The 16,180-nt window shown below is 25.1% G+C and overlaps 2 protein-coding genes across 3 annotated transcripts; one reads left to right on the plus strand and one right to left on the minus strand.

The window, feature by feature from the left end:
- The first annotated feature begins 1,557 nt into the window (after nt 1-1,557).
- PGAP5 (Per1-like protein PGAP5) lies at nt 1,558-7,149 on the plus strand. Its single transcript, XM_089219020.1, has 9 exons — nt 1,558-2,079; nt 2,177-2,292; nt 2,800-2,870; nt 2,955-3,096; nt 3,161-3,327; nt 3,398-3,483; nt 4,986-5,108; nt 5,846-5,986; nt 6,104-7,149. The coding sequence occupies exons 1-9, from the start codon at nt 1,969-1,971 to the stop codon at nt 6,215-6,217; spliced, it is 1,071 nt and encodes a 356-aa protein (XP_089075146.1). The 5' UTR covers nt 1,558-1,968; the 3' UTR covers nt 6,218-7,149.
- LOC107169937 (FAD-dependent oxidoreductase domain-containing protein 1-like) lies at nt 6,246-13,533 on the minus strand. 2 transcript variants are annotated; one of them, XM_089218985.1, is made up of 9 exons: nt 12,850-13,533; nt 10,398-10,627; nt 10,228-10,341; nt 9,992-10,154; nt 9,742-9,887; nt 9,454-9,537; nt 8,954-9,107; nt 6,522-6,636; nt 6,246-6,456 (listed from the first exon to the last, which is right to left on the minus strand). In XM_089218985.1, exons 1-9 carry the CDS (start codon nt 13,195-13,197, stop codon nt 6,317-6,319), a joined length of 1,494 nt encoding a protein of 497 aa, XP_089075111.1. In that variant the 5' UTR covers nt 13,198-13,533; the 3' UTR covers nt 6,246-6,316. The 2 variants fall into 2 exon arrangements, with proteins under 2 accessions (XP_089075111.1, XP_089075108.1); XM_089218982.1 differs by having other exon boundaries at nt 12,820-13,533.
- Nucleotides 13,534-16,180: the final 2,647 nt, after the last annotated feature.

Genomic DNA, 16,180 nt, shown 5'->3' on the forward strand with positions numbered 1-16,180 from the left:
CAATGGATCAATTCACTCTAATACCAAAACTAACAACACACTAGGTATATATTGAAACTAGTGAAAGAAAATTTGCCATGTAGTAGGTACTTGTGTGAGATGGAGATAACGCATGCAGGTGCAACCTCTTAAGAATAACTTTAATGCACTATCTCAAAATATTTTTTACAGAATAGAGCTGATACTGCTGTTTTTTAAATGTTGGACGAAACAAATCAAGTTAAAAATAAATAAAACCTTAAACTAAAATTCCTCGAAAATTAGCTAATTTATCTGCCCCCAAGAGAATCACCATTACAATAATGTAATTTTGTTATCTTGAACTACATTGAACAAAATATCCAATTATAAATAATTTTAAAAACTTTTTTAAATAGTGGATATTAATAAAAATTAAGTTATTTTTTTTAATTAGATATTTTAATTTCAATAGTAAATATGATGCATAAGCTTATTAGTATTCTTTTTTAACAGTTTTTGTCCTATTAATCATATACAATTATTTGAAAAAATTGTTTAATACAATATCGATAAAAATTTATTTGTTGGGTAGAAAATCTTGAAAATTTAATAAAAGGCTTCTAACAAATTGTAAAAATAGCAGTTGAAAAATATTAAAAATACATAGTCTCGATTTTTTTTTATAATCATTAAAAGTTCAAATTTTGACTAAATACGTAAAAATAACAGCAATGTTCAAATTATCTTAGATAAAAATTCATAAAAGATTTTATTTTTAAATCTAAGATTCGAAAATTTAATACAAGGCTCTTAACATATTGATACAATAGCTGTTGAAAATTAAAAGAAAGCCATAGTCACATTTCTTTTTTAAAAGCATTAAAATTTTGAATTTTGACAAAATACGTAAATATCACAAAAATTCACAAATTGTTTTAAACTAGAAATTCATAAAAAAATTTCTTTTTAACTTTAAGATTTGAAAATTTAATACAAAGTTCCTTACAAATTTGTCAATCTTTATCACAAAAAAAATGTCCACCGATAATTCAAATTAAATTTTTATTAGCATTTGAATTTCAAATATTGACAAAAATTCGTCAAAACCATGAATATTTGCAAATTATTTTGTAGTTCATAATTCATAATATTGTTTATAGTTATATCTAAGGTTATAAAATTCAACACTAAGTTTTCCATAAGTTTTGCTTCAAATAGGTATAGAGAAAATTTGAAGCTTCATTATAGGAAAATTGTTTTGAGCGTTTGAGTTTTAAATTTTTATGAAATCGCGTAATGATAACGATTTATCCTCAAACCCGGTTTATGTATGTTAGTATGTTATATCTATGATAATATAAGGTATTATGAATTATGATAACTACATGCAATGTTTCCTGATTAACCATGCCTTATTCGAAATGCGCCCTAATTGAAAAATAATATATTTGTTTCAAAACAGAATATAATAATATGACAATATTTAAATATAATATATCCTAGACTGATATATATATATAATATATCTTAGTCCGTGGTCTAAAGTAAAGTTAGTGTATGCATTTATGTTGATAACATATTTGTTGTGATTGATAAGGACGTGAGATTTAGGTACCTACTTGTGTTGATCGACTTTTCGACTTGAGAGTAGAGAGATAGACTATATAGACAGTGACTACCGACTATTAAGCCTGAGTTCTTATTCTGTGTTTAGTATTTTACATTTTTTTTTAAATAACTACATTAATAAATGTTAATTATTAATATTAGTATTTAGTAGTCTGAGGGTAATTGATAAATATCTGGTGTTTTGTCGACACTAATTATGTATAATATAAAATCGAATAATTTTCTTAGTTAGCTGTCGTTAGATTCTTGGAAACTTAAAAACTACTAGAATTATGTGAACTGCATGAATATCAAATTATTTTACGTCCTGTGTTAATAGTTTATCGACAGTTGATATTCATTGTTACCCTTTAGTTAGGAAAATTCAGGAAGACCATAATGATTAAATTGCATAGGCTGATTTCAAAGAAATTCATAAAATATTCAACATGTATCATTGGATTAATATTTTTTTGTGAATATGGCATTTATTACGTTGTGTTATCTCAAGTAAGGATTTAAATTGTTATTGTTTTACTCAATGTTTACTCTAAAGTTATAGCTTATGGTCACATCATTTTTAAAATGATTATACAACAATTTCTAGTGCAATTGGCCGTCAGATAGTAACATGTTATCGGAGCAACCTGTTAAAGTAATGTTTATAGCTGATACACATTTACTTGGTACTAGGAAAGGACATTGGCTTGATAAAATGATACGGTAATTTAAAATGTTCCTACAAATATTTTGAAATAAGTATAATTTGAAATTTTTTTTTACTATTTATTAATAGTAATAACATATTAAATAAGCAGATTCATGAAAAATTTTGTTAAAAAGTATAAAAAAATCAATATCTTAAATTAACCATCAAATTAATTTTGCAATTTCAAGTATTTATTGTAATAACTTACCTAAGTTAAAATTAATTAATAAGTTGTTTTTGTCAATTAATGTTATATGGTGTATACAATGATTTTAAGTGAAAAATAATTAAATAAATATTCCTTGATTTCATAATTTAGTCGATAAAAATGTATAATTTAACAAAATGTTTGATTATTATTTAAAAAAATTGTATTTGACAGATTTTTCATAAGTTGGGAGTAAAAAATATTATTTCCTTATATTAGTTATTATGTAAAATACACACACACTCACACGCATATATATGCAATTTAAACTTATTATGATTAAAGAAATTATGTATTTCTAAAATTATTATAGAGAGTGGGAAATGGGATGTGCTTTTCAAACTGCTATCAAATTACATAAACCAGAACTTGTTTTTGTTTTAGGTAAATTAATTTTGTTGATTTAAAAATATATATTTATTTGTTCTTAGGTATATTGAAAAAAAAAATTATTTGTATTTTTAATAGGTGATTTATTTGATGAAGGATTATGGAGTAGTGAAAAAGATTTCAACTCATACGTTGAAACATTTAAATATTTGTTTTCAGTACCATCAGATATACAATTATATGCTATTGTTGGTAATCATGATATCGGATTCCATTATAGGTATAAATAATTCATCTATTTGTTTATGCTTAATAAGAATAATCCAATTAATTTTATGGTATAGCATAACACCACATCTTGAAAAAAGATTTAATAAAGTGTTTAATACTGGTCCAGTAGAATTGATCAGTAGACGTAATGTTCATTTTGTAACAATTAATAGTATGGCTATGGAAATGGATGGATGTTTTTTATGCTATTCTGCTAAATTAAAACTAAATGAAATTTCAAGTATGTTAAAAGTTATTATTTTATCATCCTAAAACATATTGAATAAATATGCATAAATTCTGAATTTTAGATCGGTTAAAATGCAGCCAAGGTGAAAATAAATGTTCAAAAAATATGATGCTACAAGGAAATTATAGTAAACCTATACTGTTACAAGTAATTAATACTCTAAATTCGAAACCATTATGTTTATATAATACATCAACCAATATTGTGTAGGCAATTTTTTTTAAATTTTAATTATTAATTGTTTTTATATTGTTGTTTTTTATACAGTATAATATTTGATGACCATTTAAAGATGTCATGGTAATAATTTTAAAGCCATTATTATTATATTTCATCAATTTCTGTATCCAATTCTTAATCATAAATATGTTAAATGTGCTAAGTTTAAAGGTAGATTATAGTATGTTTACATTCTGAATAATTCTTTATTTTTTTAAATTTTAGATTCTGATTTTTTTTCTTTCTTTATTTTTGATTTTCAACTTCAGTAGCTTTTTCAGTTGGAAAGTGAATCTAGTTGGTACATTGAGGAAGTCAAATTTTGAAATTCCCAGTAGTTTTCAAAAGCACCAGAAAATTTGAATTACAACATCGGTTATTCACTCAATTTCTCTTGTACTGAAATTCTTATATTGTTGTTTTTACAAAACAAATCACTGTAGTAACTTTAAATTTTCACCATATTATGTTTATATTATCAATTCTTATACCTGATAACATTTTCAAAATATTTAAACTATTTTTAAGTTATTTATTAAAATTTAAAATTTTCTGTTTTTTAAAATCTTTTATTCTATAAATGTCAATAAAATTGTATTCATTGAATCAAAAAGTTTGAAAATTGAATACAAAATTCCCCACAAGTTGATATAATAGCAGTTGGAAAATATTAAAAATACATTGCCGAGTTTTTTTTATAACCGTTTAAAGTTCAAATGTTGACAAAATTTATTTAATTGAAAATTTACATATTCTTTGGCTGTTAAAAATGTACTAAATGTTTAACTTTTATAGTTTAGGGTTGGAAATTTTAAAATAAGGTTCCACATAAGTAGTTAATACTTTCTTATAGTTATCTTAAGTTCAAATTTAGATGAAATTACTTGAGATGTTACGAAATGTTCGTTTTTCCAAATTGTTCGAAAACCGAACTGGAAATTCCAAATAATCGAACCGAACCAAATATATAATAGTTCCGTTCGATAATCTAACCAGAGAAATAAAAATAAAAGTCGATGGAGTAACGGCTAAAATTATAAATTATTATTAAATAATAAAGATGTTATGTACTTGTAAGACGGATACAACACATGCGGGTGTGGCATTCTCTTTACTTTATAATAAATTTTATATACCTTCTGTGAATGATTGAGTGAGTCGTATACATAATGAATTTGATTCATTTGATCTATATTCTTTTTTTTTTTAATAATAACAATATAATTAATATAGTATAAAATATACTAGACTAACAAACCGTTTTCGCTCAGAATCATTTTTTGTATAAAATTATATTATATCATTGAATTCAAATTGAATACCATCCATTACAGTAACCCACTGTATATTAGCAGAGCGACACCCACTTACTTGCCTGCTTTTTTTAGGATTAATTTAACTAAACCATTTTTAAATTATTTAAATTTCAGCATTTTCCTTTGTACAGAAAGAATGATATGGCTTGCAATGAACCGGATTCAGCCTCATTAAATGAAAAAGAAAAACCATTTCGCGAGGGCTTGGATTGTCTGCGCAAAGATGCTACAGATAAGGTACAAATAAATATTATTTTCTATTATAAAAATTTTTTAAATATTCAATGACATTAGAAAGTTATTTTCATATTTAAGATATTTGTACTTAATTTCGTATATTATATCATCATTATTATTTTAACATTAATAAATAAATATTATATGTAAATATATAACAGACTGATTGTTATCAAACTTTAATATAAGAATTAATAAGGTTTCTTATAGGCTTTTAATGATCAATTTTGTATACATTATAATATACCTCGAGGGACAGGGTTGCTCAAAATTAAGTACTTTTATATATAGTCGTATAACATTATGTGTTCCAATAGCCATACAAATAGAAAATTAGTGGCAAGAATTTCACTCACATATACTACTCTATGCTGACGAGAAAAAATGATGAAACTTAATGATGGCCATTATAAAACTGATATAAAAACAACCCATTAAGAAATATTTTCACAATTTTTTTGTATAGTACTTTTTTCAATTAATTGTGTTGACATTGTTAGGTAAATTTTGTAAAACTGGTCATAATATATGAAATAAAGAATTCTATAAAAAAAATAAATTAAATTAAATATTTACTGAAATTAAATTTGGTTTAAAATATTATTTTCTAACTATTTTCATAATTAAACTGTTGTATGTCAAATAACTAAATATTATTGTTGTGTAATGTTGGTAACATAAATACACAAACTATTATTATTTTTAGATAAAAATAATTTTTGTTTCTATTTAATTAGTTGTTGAAAGCGGTGCAACCTCGTCTAGTCTTTGGTGGTCATACTCATCATGGTTGTCATATTAAACATACAAATGGAGTTCATGAATATAGCATATCATCATTTAACTGGAGAAATAAATATAATCCAAGTTACATGCTTGTAAGTATAATACAATAATGGGAGTGATGATAAATATGTGAAATTAAATTAACTATATTAACAGTTGTTTTAAAGCATAGTTTCTTAACAATTAATATGAACATTGTTCTTTTTCAGGCATTATTTAGTATGGATAGTTATTCCATTGTAACCTGTAATATGCCTCAAGAACATACAATAGTATTTATTTATTTAACATCTATTATAATATTTATATTTTTAAAAATTTAAAATAATTAAATTTAAAAAAAAAAACATATTAACAATGATCATCATCTATTTAAACATAAAAATCAAATCATTAATATACTATAATTGATTTTTAAGCTGTTAGACAATGTTTTCTTCATATAATGGTTGTTCAGCAATCAACCGGCCAAACCCTAACCTAGAAAGATCTATTGTGTTATATCCACTCTCAGTAATCATTTCCATTACAGCTCGGCCAATAGCTGGTGCTTGTTGTATACCTAATATTAAAAAATATAAGTTGATTAAATTGAACAAATTAAATTTAAATGTTTATATTTCATACCATGTCCACTAAAACCAGCAGCAAAAAATAAGTTGAAATAACTTGGATGAGATCCAATAACAGCATTTTGATCATACCAATTATAATCATAAAATCCAGCCCAGCTACTTTTCACCTGTGAAGTAATTTTAATCATTAAAAATGATCATCAATTGTGATAGCATACAATAAGGCATACCTAATTTAAATAGTGAAATCGTTCTATGATAATACATATTTTGAAATTGAAATAAACACATTATGTAAATGTATCTATTGTATTTTATTTTATAGAATATAATATTAAATATGTATAAACACTTGAGAAAATATATTTTATTACTGGGTTGCATGAACAATCACCTAACACTTTATTGAATCAATAGTGAGCCAATGGTCCCTTAAACATGATTTAGTAGATCATGATAGTTCCATAATAATTTTATTGAACCATTATATTTTTCATGCAACTCAGCATATGCATAATAAATTATTAAGTAGAATATTATGTTACTAAGCAGTTAAAATTAAAAAAAAATTATTTTATTAAATAAAAATGTATTCTTATTAGTGTAAGATATGATTTGTTTTATGTGAACGCCGACATTATAGTTAAATCAAAATAAATAAATTTAACTTTATTTTTTTATTTGGAATAGTTTTAAATTTGTAATAAGCCTACAATATATATTCTATTTTAGTTGATATTATATATATTTAACAAATATTAAATTTTGTAATAAATTATAAAAGTATTAACAATATTAAATAAATACTCCATCATAAATTTTGTGTTAAAACTAGTTATTCCATAAAAATTCTAGATTGTGAATAGTTTAAGTATTTACATAATTTATTAATAAAAAAGTGTGCAGGTAAATTAAAAATAATTATTACTTGGATGTGAAGTTAAAATTAAAAAAACTAATATTAACTCACTATAATATATAGTTGCATACGTCACAACTATATCATTAATGTTTTATTTTAATTTTAAAATAAGAAATACCAAGAAACAAGTTAATAATTTTTATTATTTTTACGATTATAATTTATTACATTTTTACTGTTTTAAAAAATAAGAGGACTTTTCAGAATTATTATTTATATCTTTATGATTCCTGATGTATTAATGCAAAACTGATTGTAACAGCTTTACACACACAATTTTATCACATGTACTCGTACTTTGATTGGTGGCAAATTTAATATTGTATGAAAATTATAAAAACTATGCATGTTTAACATGTATTGACTAAAGATAAAGATATAGGTATTCTGGACTCTGCGATAAATTTACATCATACACGAATAAATAGTTAAAGAGTATTAGGATTTGAGCCAGATTCTATCTATGTTACCTATTGTGTTGAGTGCCTTTTATTGTATTCTAATTGACGGATGTAATCATGGTATCATTCTTTGTCATTCAATCACTGACCACAAAGCAAGGACATTTCAAAACCTGGGCAGAGCTCAATTTTTGCATTTTAGAGAAATATGACAGACAACAAAACAACATAGCTATGAATAAAGGTAAAAAAATTTAAGCTAAAAAAATCAATGCAATATTATTTTAAAAACATGTACACAATTCTACTAAACAAATTATAGGGACTTAATTAAGTACCCTCTTAAATTGTAAATTAAAGGTTTAATTGACTTAAAAATTCTGGAAATGAGGTACCCAGTTATTTCATGAATAATCCCATTCAATAATATAAAGGGAAATTCACAGCAATATTGTCTCCTGTAGTTTCAATCAAATCGCATTGTGATTGGACGTTATTTTTTTTATTATCATGTAATAACCAAGTTTCATTACTAAGAATTCATTACAGCTTAATTTTTAAACTAAAATGAATACTAGTTATAACTATACCTAACATACCCTCTCGCATAACAAGACATTGTATGTAGCTGTGAATCTGGCTTAAGCTGAACTTATTAATATTTTTTAAACAAGCATAATAACAACAAAAGACCATCATAGATATATAGTTAAGCCACTTCATGTACAAGATACTAGGTACATAATTAACCTTAGTGTAAAAATATTTTATAATTATAAATACCTCTTGCAAATGGAGAATGACTTAAAATACAAATATTCTTATTTAAACAATGTCGTTGCTATTTGTAAAATAGGCAGAATCTACTGAATAATATCAATATGATAACGAACGACTAATAAAAATTTAAATTATGAATGGGTATAAAGACTTGATACAAAACAGGTTAATGCATGTCGACAATGTGTTTATATTAGCCACGGGCACTGATTAACGAATATCAACAATGTCAACTATGTGTTTATATTGAAGTTCAATGTGTTAAATACATATTGACATTTATTTTATTTTTTAAATTTATTTTTGATAATATGACTAGTTTTTTATTTACTTTATAATTAATTGAAATAAAATATTTATAGTGAAACAGTTTTTAATTACTTTTGCTTCTTCAAATGCAGGTACTCTGTGTGCAAGCATTGCCCAGATCTCCTTTTCAAAAAAATCATGATCTACATCTAAATTGGCTGTTTCTGGTTCTTCTGCATCACATGGTGATTTACCACATATATAATGGTTGTTAAAGCTGTCAGGCCTACAAAACAATAGTTTAAAAAACTTATTATTATTTTATGTAATTGAGAATATAACACAAATATGTTAACAAAAAGCCACAAATTAAAATATTTACTTTGAAAATTAATGTATGTTTGCATATAGAAAAATGTTTTGAATTTTAGTAAGTAAAGGCAAATAAGTCCTATCTTGATGAGAATATGTATTATAGCTTATAATACATCTTACATCAAATAATTAAACACTATTAAATTATAATATTTACATATTGACTTCAAAATTTTTTATCTAAATATTATAATGCATTATACAATATTATGTCATTAGACACCACAAAATATAAATACATATTTAAAGTTTGGTACCTAAAATAAATTCCAGATGGATCAATTACCATTGGCGACATCGAAGGACCTTTAGGAGCATGGTAATAATACACGAAACGTTTACTGTAAAAAAAGTTTAATAAAGAGCTGATTAAAAATATATATTTATACATAACATATATATATATACATTAGGGCCTCAGTAATCTGTGGTAATTTGAGGGGATAAGATAATTCTCAAGCCCATTCGGATTACCATGTCTTTCAGATTATCAAGATCCTGCTGTATTTATATATCCTAAAAAGTTAATATTATTTTTTAATTACCGAGGTTCAATAGGCAAAGGTGTAGATAAAAATCCTTTTCCATTTCCAACTTTAGCCATTCGGGCAACATTTCCTGATTCAGCGCCAGCTGCTACAATACATACACCAAATACTATTTGTTGGGTTTTGCCATCTTTTAATTTTACCTACGAAATTAAAAATTATACAAGTTATATTTAATGTGTAATATGTATCAAATATAAATAAATAAATTTAAAACTATAATCGTAAATATAACACTCATACATACTTTTACGCTATTGATCCCTTCATATTCTTTATTAGGATCTTCTTCTACCACTATGCTTGTATCTACTTTAAAACCAAAATTTTCTACTTCACCCTCAATATAATATGTCCCTAGTGATTTAGCTTTATTTCTTAATGCATTCAACAAGGACCAAGGATCAAACCTATACAATATGATTATACAAAAAATTAATTAAATAAAATAAAAAAAACTAATCAATAATTTATACAATTTACCATCCTGAGTTTAATGTTCCAAGACTTCCTAATTCAATATCATCTACATTTAACCAAGGAAATTTAGTTTTCATCATATCTTTTGATAAAAGCTCAACATTAGCATTCAATTCCCTAAAAAGTAATAAAAAAATTAAAATAACCATTTTCATAAATTGGAAAGATCATACTTCTGTAATTTATGATTTTTTAACATTGTATCCACACCATTTTTTGTAGCTAAAAATAAATAGCCTGATGGATTAAAATTTATTTCTGGTGGTTGCTGTTCTGGGATAGTCAAGTAATCTTTAATATCTCGAAGAAATTCAGCACTGAATTGAGATAATTCAATGTTTTCTTTTAGTGAAAACTGTTGACGAATTCCTCCGCAAGAAAGTACTGAAGATGCTTTAGCATACTATAATATTAAAATAAATATTATTAATTAAATACATATTTTAATTTAACACAGCTTAAGAAAAATTAAAATTGTGTACTGTACAAATCAATGAGAGTTCCTGTGTTTGTGATAGATCATTATGTAACTATTAGTTTGTACCATAATAAATTATACAAAATTGTGTATAATAATTGTTTGATATAACATGTATTAATGATATAGAAAAATAGAACACTATCAAAGATATCATATTATTTACTTTTAATAATAGTCTTTTTGATATAAGAATTTGGCAATTTAACTACGAATAATACTCAGTTTTCACAACTACACAATACCAAGCCCACATTGGGTTGGTTAGTTAATGAAAAAATCTCGGTGAGCCACTCAAAATATAAACAAGTCATGAGTGTTTGGTCATAATTTTATTTTTATAAGTTAGCGAAAAAATTAGTACAAAAATAATTTTAAAGAAAGTATAATTGAATCAAATAGTTTAACCATACAGAAGCTATAGCTGTACTCTGAGGAGAATAAAAATGTACCTCGTCGTGCAGGTGGTGACCAGTTCCCCACTGTAACTTTTTAATAGATGAAAACCTATTTTGGTCTGATAACTGGGTAAGTTATAATTCCACATACTGTATTTTGTCAAACATAAAAATTTAAAGTTAGAAATTCTAAAGCTCAGTAGGATGATACCTTCTTTATCCGAAACTGTATTACATCATTTTAATAGAAAAATAATATATGCAAGGCTCAAATATCCTAGGAGAAAATTATCATTTCGGAATGAAAATCAACTAGCATTTAGCAGTCATCTAAAAATGTATGGCATATACTATGTTTACTGTATTTTAGTATTTTAAATTGACTATAATTTGTTAAAATATTGAAATAACCAAATTATATATTATAAGCAGGGCTAGGATTTATATGCAATAAAAAAAATTGTAAAATATGCATTTCATTTACCAAAATATGCAAAAACAATTTTTTATTATTTCTAGAATTATTATTTATCATAATTTGTTATTACATTAAATATTAATATATGTTGCTATGACATTTTGTTTCATATTTTCAAATACGAACAATTAGTGATTTGAATTTAGAATAGATTTCTATAAACTAAAACTCCTTTCCATGTCACACAATGTTTTTTGGAGCATATTTAAATGACGGGATTTATCCCGAAAGTAATATCTTTTTCTTTTTTTTTCATATTCTTTGTTTTTATAATGCTACACATTTTTAAAAATCTTTTGAATCCTTTATCCTTCTTTAGAACCTAAAACGATGTAGTTTTTACCAATTCTACAACTCTCCCGTTACATGTTTACAGTTTATCTTTTACATTTAAAATAACTTTTATGCCTTCATCAAAAGTATGCTTTAAAAAAAAAAAGGTTAAGGTTAAAAATCTACAAAATTTACACAAATCTATAATTATGCAACTATATGCATTATGTTGAAAACACGCAAAATTTTTTTTTTATTGATAATAAGACGAATTGTGGACAAATCAGACAACCAATCACTTTGAACTTAAGAAAAACAGCTTGCAATTAATTCATATAAATCATAGCCCTAATTAGCTAACTACAAAAACTATAAGGAAGAAATACTTAACTAAACTTTATTCTAAATTCATAATTATTTTATAACTTGATAGTCTAGTCTGGTAAAAGATTTTACATGATTAAATTAAAAATATAAAATACATAAACTAAAAAGAAGACATATTTAAATTACTTGATATTTTGAGTAAGTATTTAAAGTAAGTTGAGCAAGAATTGTATTTAAAATTAACTTAAATACATATTTGAATACTTTTACTTAAGTAAAAAAATTAAAGAAAGAAAATTTGACTTTGGAAATTATGAAAAGGTTTTTAAGTTGAGATTGATTTATATAATTATCAAAATAAATTAATTTAATTATTCCATAGACTAACTTAGATATATAAAGGGTGTACAAATCAAAATTCAAATTTAGTAATTTACAAAAAAAAAAAATGTGATATACCTAAAAAATTTAATTGTTTATATTTATTTATTATTATTTATTTGTTTTAATATTTATTAGATTTATTTGTTCTAACTTTCAATATAAATCATAAGCAGATACCTACAAATTTAAGTATCTTAATATCAAAACAATTAATACTGTTACCATGTATGCAACAAATATTTAATCAACTATAATACCTCTTGAGTAGATAAAACTGATTTGTTTACCGATAAATCTTTTTCAATAACAGCAATAGTTAATCCATCTCTACATTTATTTTGGAGCCAATAAGCAATGGATGAACCAATTACACCTCCGCCAACAATTAAAATGTCAACGGTTTTTGGGAATATTTTATTATCTTCATACTGTTCAAATGGATCATTAGCTTTTTTCCACAATTCATTTATGTCCCTTTTGATAAACCTCTTACATCTTTCTAATGGATTCTCATGAATAGCATCCGGATCATAAAAGTTATCTGGTTGTCTTGTGGGTAAATCGCTCTTGTGTCTGACACAAAGGAAATATTTAAAATTATGCCGAACAATAAGACCAACCTTACGCGTATACATATTGGAAAGTACTGACTAAAACACAACTGAAATGCGTAAAAGCGTATTCTCAGTTAACATGTAAATGTTAATGGTTCATCGCATTTCCTTATCTTCAAAATATTTTAATGTAAACGGTATTACTAATTGCTGTTATTGAAATACTACTAGAAAAATTAAATTAGCACTTGTGAAACGAATGTATAATGTTAACTTTGTTTTGTTGATGATAAGATTAATAAAAACGCACGTTATTAGGAAGAGTATAAAACATATTATACAGTTATTGTAATCTAAAATTATAAAATCAGCGATTAAAGTGGTAAAACAGTTTTATTAAATTTAATTGCCTTATAAACTTTAAACATTGCATTAGCCGGCATGTTGAATTCTTATCTATTAAGTTCTTATTGTTATCATTTCATAATAAAAATCAAGGACGTCCGTAGGTAGATAACATCCAAGCGATCGACGACAATTAATACGCCATTAAGCCATAGCCTCAAAAGCCAAAGCACTAGGCAACGGCAAGTCGGCAACTGGTAAAGTGGCAAACTGGCAAGTCACTAGTCAGCAAGTAACAAGCAAAAAAAAAAAAAACTAGTCCACTACATTAAAATATGAAACATGAAGTATTTGAAAATAAAATTACGTATAAGAATAAAAAAAAAATGCCAAGTAAATTCAATTAAAGTACGCTTATTTTGTTTAAACAAATTATTTCGACAAACGTAAAAATATCCATTATAAATTATAATGACGTTCTAATGCCTTTTATTTATTATCTTCGCGTTATTTTATGTACTATATTGAGTATATGATTTCTAGAAAAGTGAACACATTTTTGAAACAAAATTGGTTCACCTAGGTACTCCAATGCTGATGAATTTACTTAGCATTTATCTATGATATAGCTATAGTCTATAACATTATTATAATTTATAGCACTTAAAGATCTTATAACTTACTGATTATTTTTATTTTTATATATTATTAAAGCATTCCTAGATAAGCCAGTAAGCCTACTGATATATACAAATTTTTAGAGTTTTTTTTAACAATTTTTCTTTCATACATAATTGCGATATAATAATTAAATATTAAGTAGTAGGTTTAAGGTTTAAGCTAGTAATTTTCTGGCATGATGCATTCGATATTGCGGTAATTAGTGGTACATGTCATTTTCTGCGGTCGAGGGGTCTTCCTATTTTGAGACGACGAATTTTTGGAGGGCTTCGTGTAAGTTATAGTGAGCAGCACCATTTGAGTCCGTAAGTGAGTTAAAGAATCTGTTTGCTATATGGTTTATGTGCTAATCGAGATTTTTTTTCACTGGGACATTTTCTACACGAAGTTAGTAGGTTTGGAATCTAGGACCCATTCCGCATTCGGCCCACTATTTCATGAAAAACAAACGGTCCTAATGCGCCCTACATTATTAAAACTTTGATTTTAGGTAACTTACTATAATCACCATAATAAACAGGATATAAATGTTTTTTAATTTAAATTTATTAGACGCAATACTACTAATACTTATATTAATTGTTTATTATTTAAATTGTACTTAAAAACATAATTCATAGATAAAATCTAGAATCTAGATTATAAATGTAAAGAACATTTTTTTTTAGCCAAGTAATATTTAACTTTAACTTTTAAGGAATAATTAATTGCTTAACAGTACCTAGGTAATTCATAATAGACTTATTCACAACTATTTATTTGGTTGTAGTCGAAGCGATCTATCAGTGGAGGCTCATCAAGAATCTTGGTTTGAGGAGGGGGGAGTAATAATTTCACAAAACTTTATAACAAAAATTTCTATTAGTATATATTCTATATTCTTAGTATTCCCGTAGTCCGTACAGAAATGCGTGCTACGCAATTTATGTATTGAACATAATAAAATAATAATATAATATATTAATTTTTATAATAGTATAGTTTATGTATAGCTTTATAGGTTCTTCAAAAGTCAAAACATCAAAACATATAATAGGTACTACGTTTATATGCACAATTAAAGTTGGTTTAAAATCTAAAGCGGTCTAATCATGCATCATGTAAACGCTTTAAAGCGACCTTAATAACATAAATCGTTTTTATTTTAATGATGCTTGAATATGTGGTTTAACCAAATTAAATCGGTTTAATAAATAAAGTCGGCTGTATTTTTGTACAATATGTAAACATACCTACTCTAAACCGATCACTTTTGTTTTGATAAGTGATAACATATTTTTCAGAATAATGAATATTATAACATACCGATTTAGTATTATCACGTGTAATTGTGTAAACAGGTCAGGAAATATAGGTCGACTCATAATAAAATCGGTTTCAATTAAGAACGGTTTCAATTGCCGTCGTGTAATAGTCGATACTTTAGTTTAGTATAATACTATACGTCTTTACCTAATAATATGCTCTTTTTGTTTGTCATATTTTTTTTTTTAACAATATACATTTTAGATTCTGAGCGGAGCGATGAATGTATTGATTTTACCATGATGTGTGTGTGTTTTTTTTTTTTGTCTGTCATCACGTTTTGGGGCAGTAAAAATGCTTCGATTTTTGACTTCAGTACCTCGTTCGATCAGAAAGTGAATCTAGTTGGTACTTTAGGGGGTCAAAAGTAAAAAATTCTTAATCCTTTTCTAAATAATCGAGAAAAACAAACTAAAAATTAAGGGAAAAACGGGAAATTTTTCGCACACTCATTTTTCGACAAAATCGATTTTGGTTTTTAATGTAACTTTAAAACGAATGACCATAGATACATAAAATTTTCACCGATTGTTTTTATAAGTATATTCTATCCACCATGCAATTCTCAAAAAATTTCGACTTAAGTTGAACTATTCATAAGCAGTCGAAATTTTCGATCATTATTAGTTTTTTTAAAATTAATATCGATAAAAAATTATTTGTTTGGAAAAAAAGCTTGAAAATTTAATACAAGGCTCTTGATATATTGTTACAAAAGCAGTTGAAAAATAAA

The sequence above is a fragment of the Diuraphis noxia genome, unplaced genomic scaffold (assembly GCF_037042655.1).
Source record: "Diuraphis noxia isolate RWA-SAM2 unplaced genomic scaffold, SU_Dnox_SAM2 contig0001, whole genome shotgun sequence".
Classification (NCBI taxonomy): Eukaryota; Metazoa; Arthropoda; class Insecta; order Hemiptera; family Aphididae; genus Diuraphis; species Diuraphis noxia.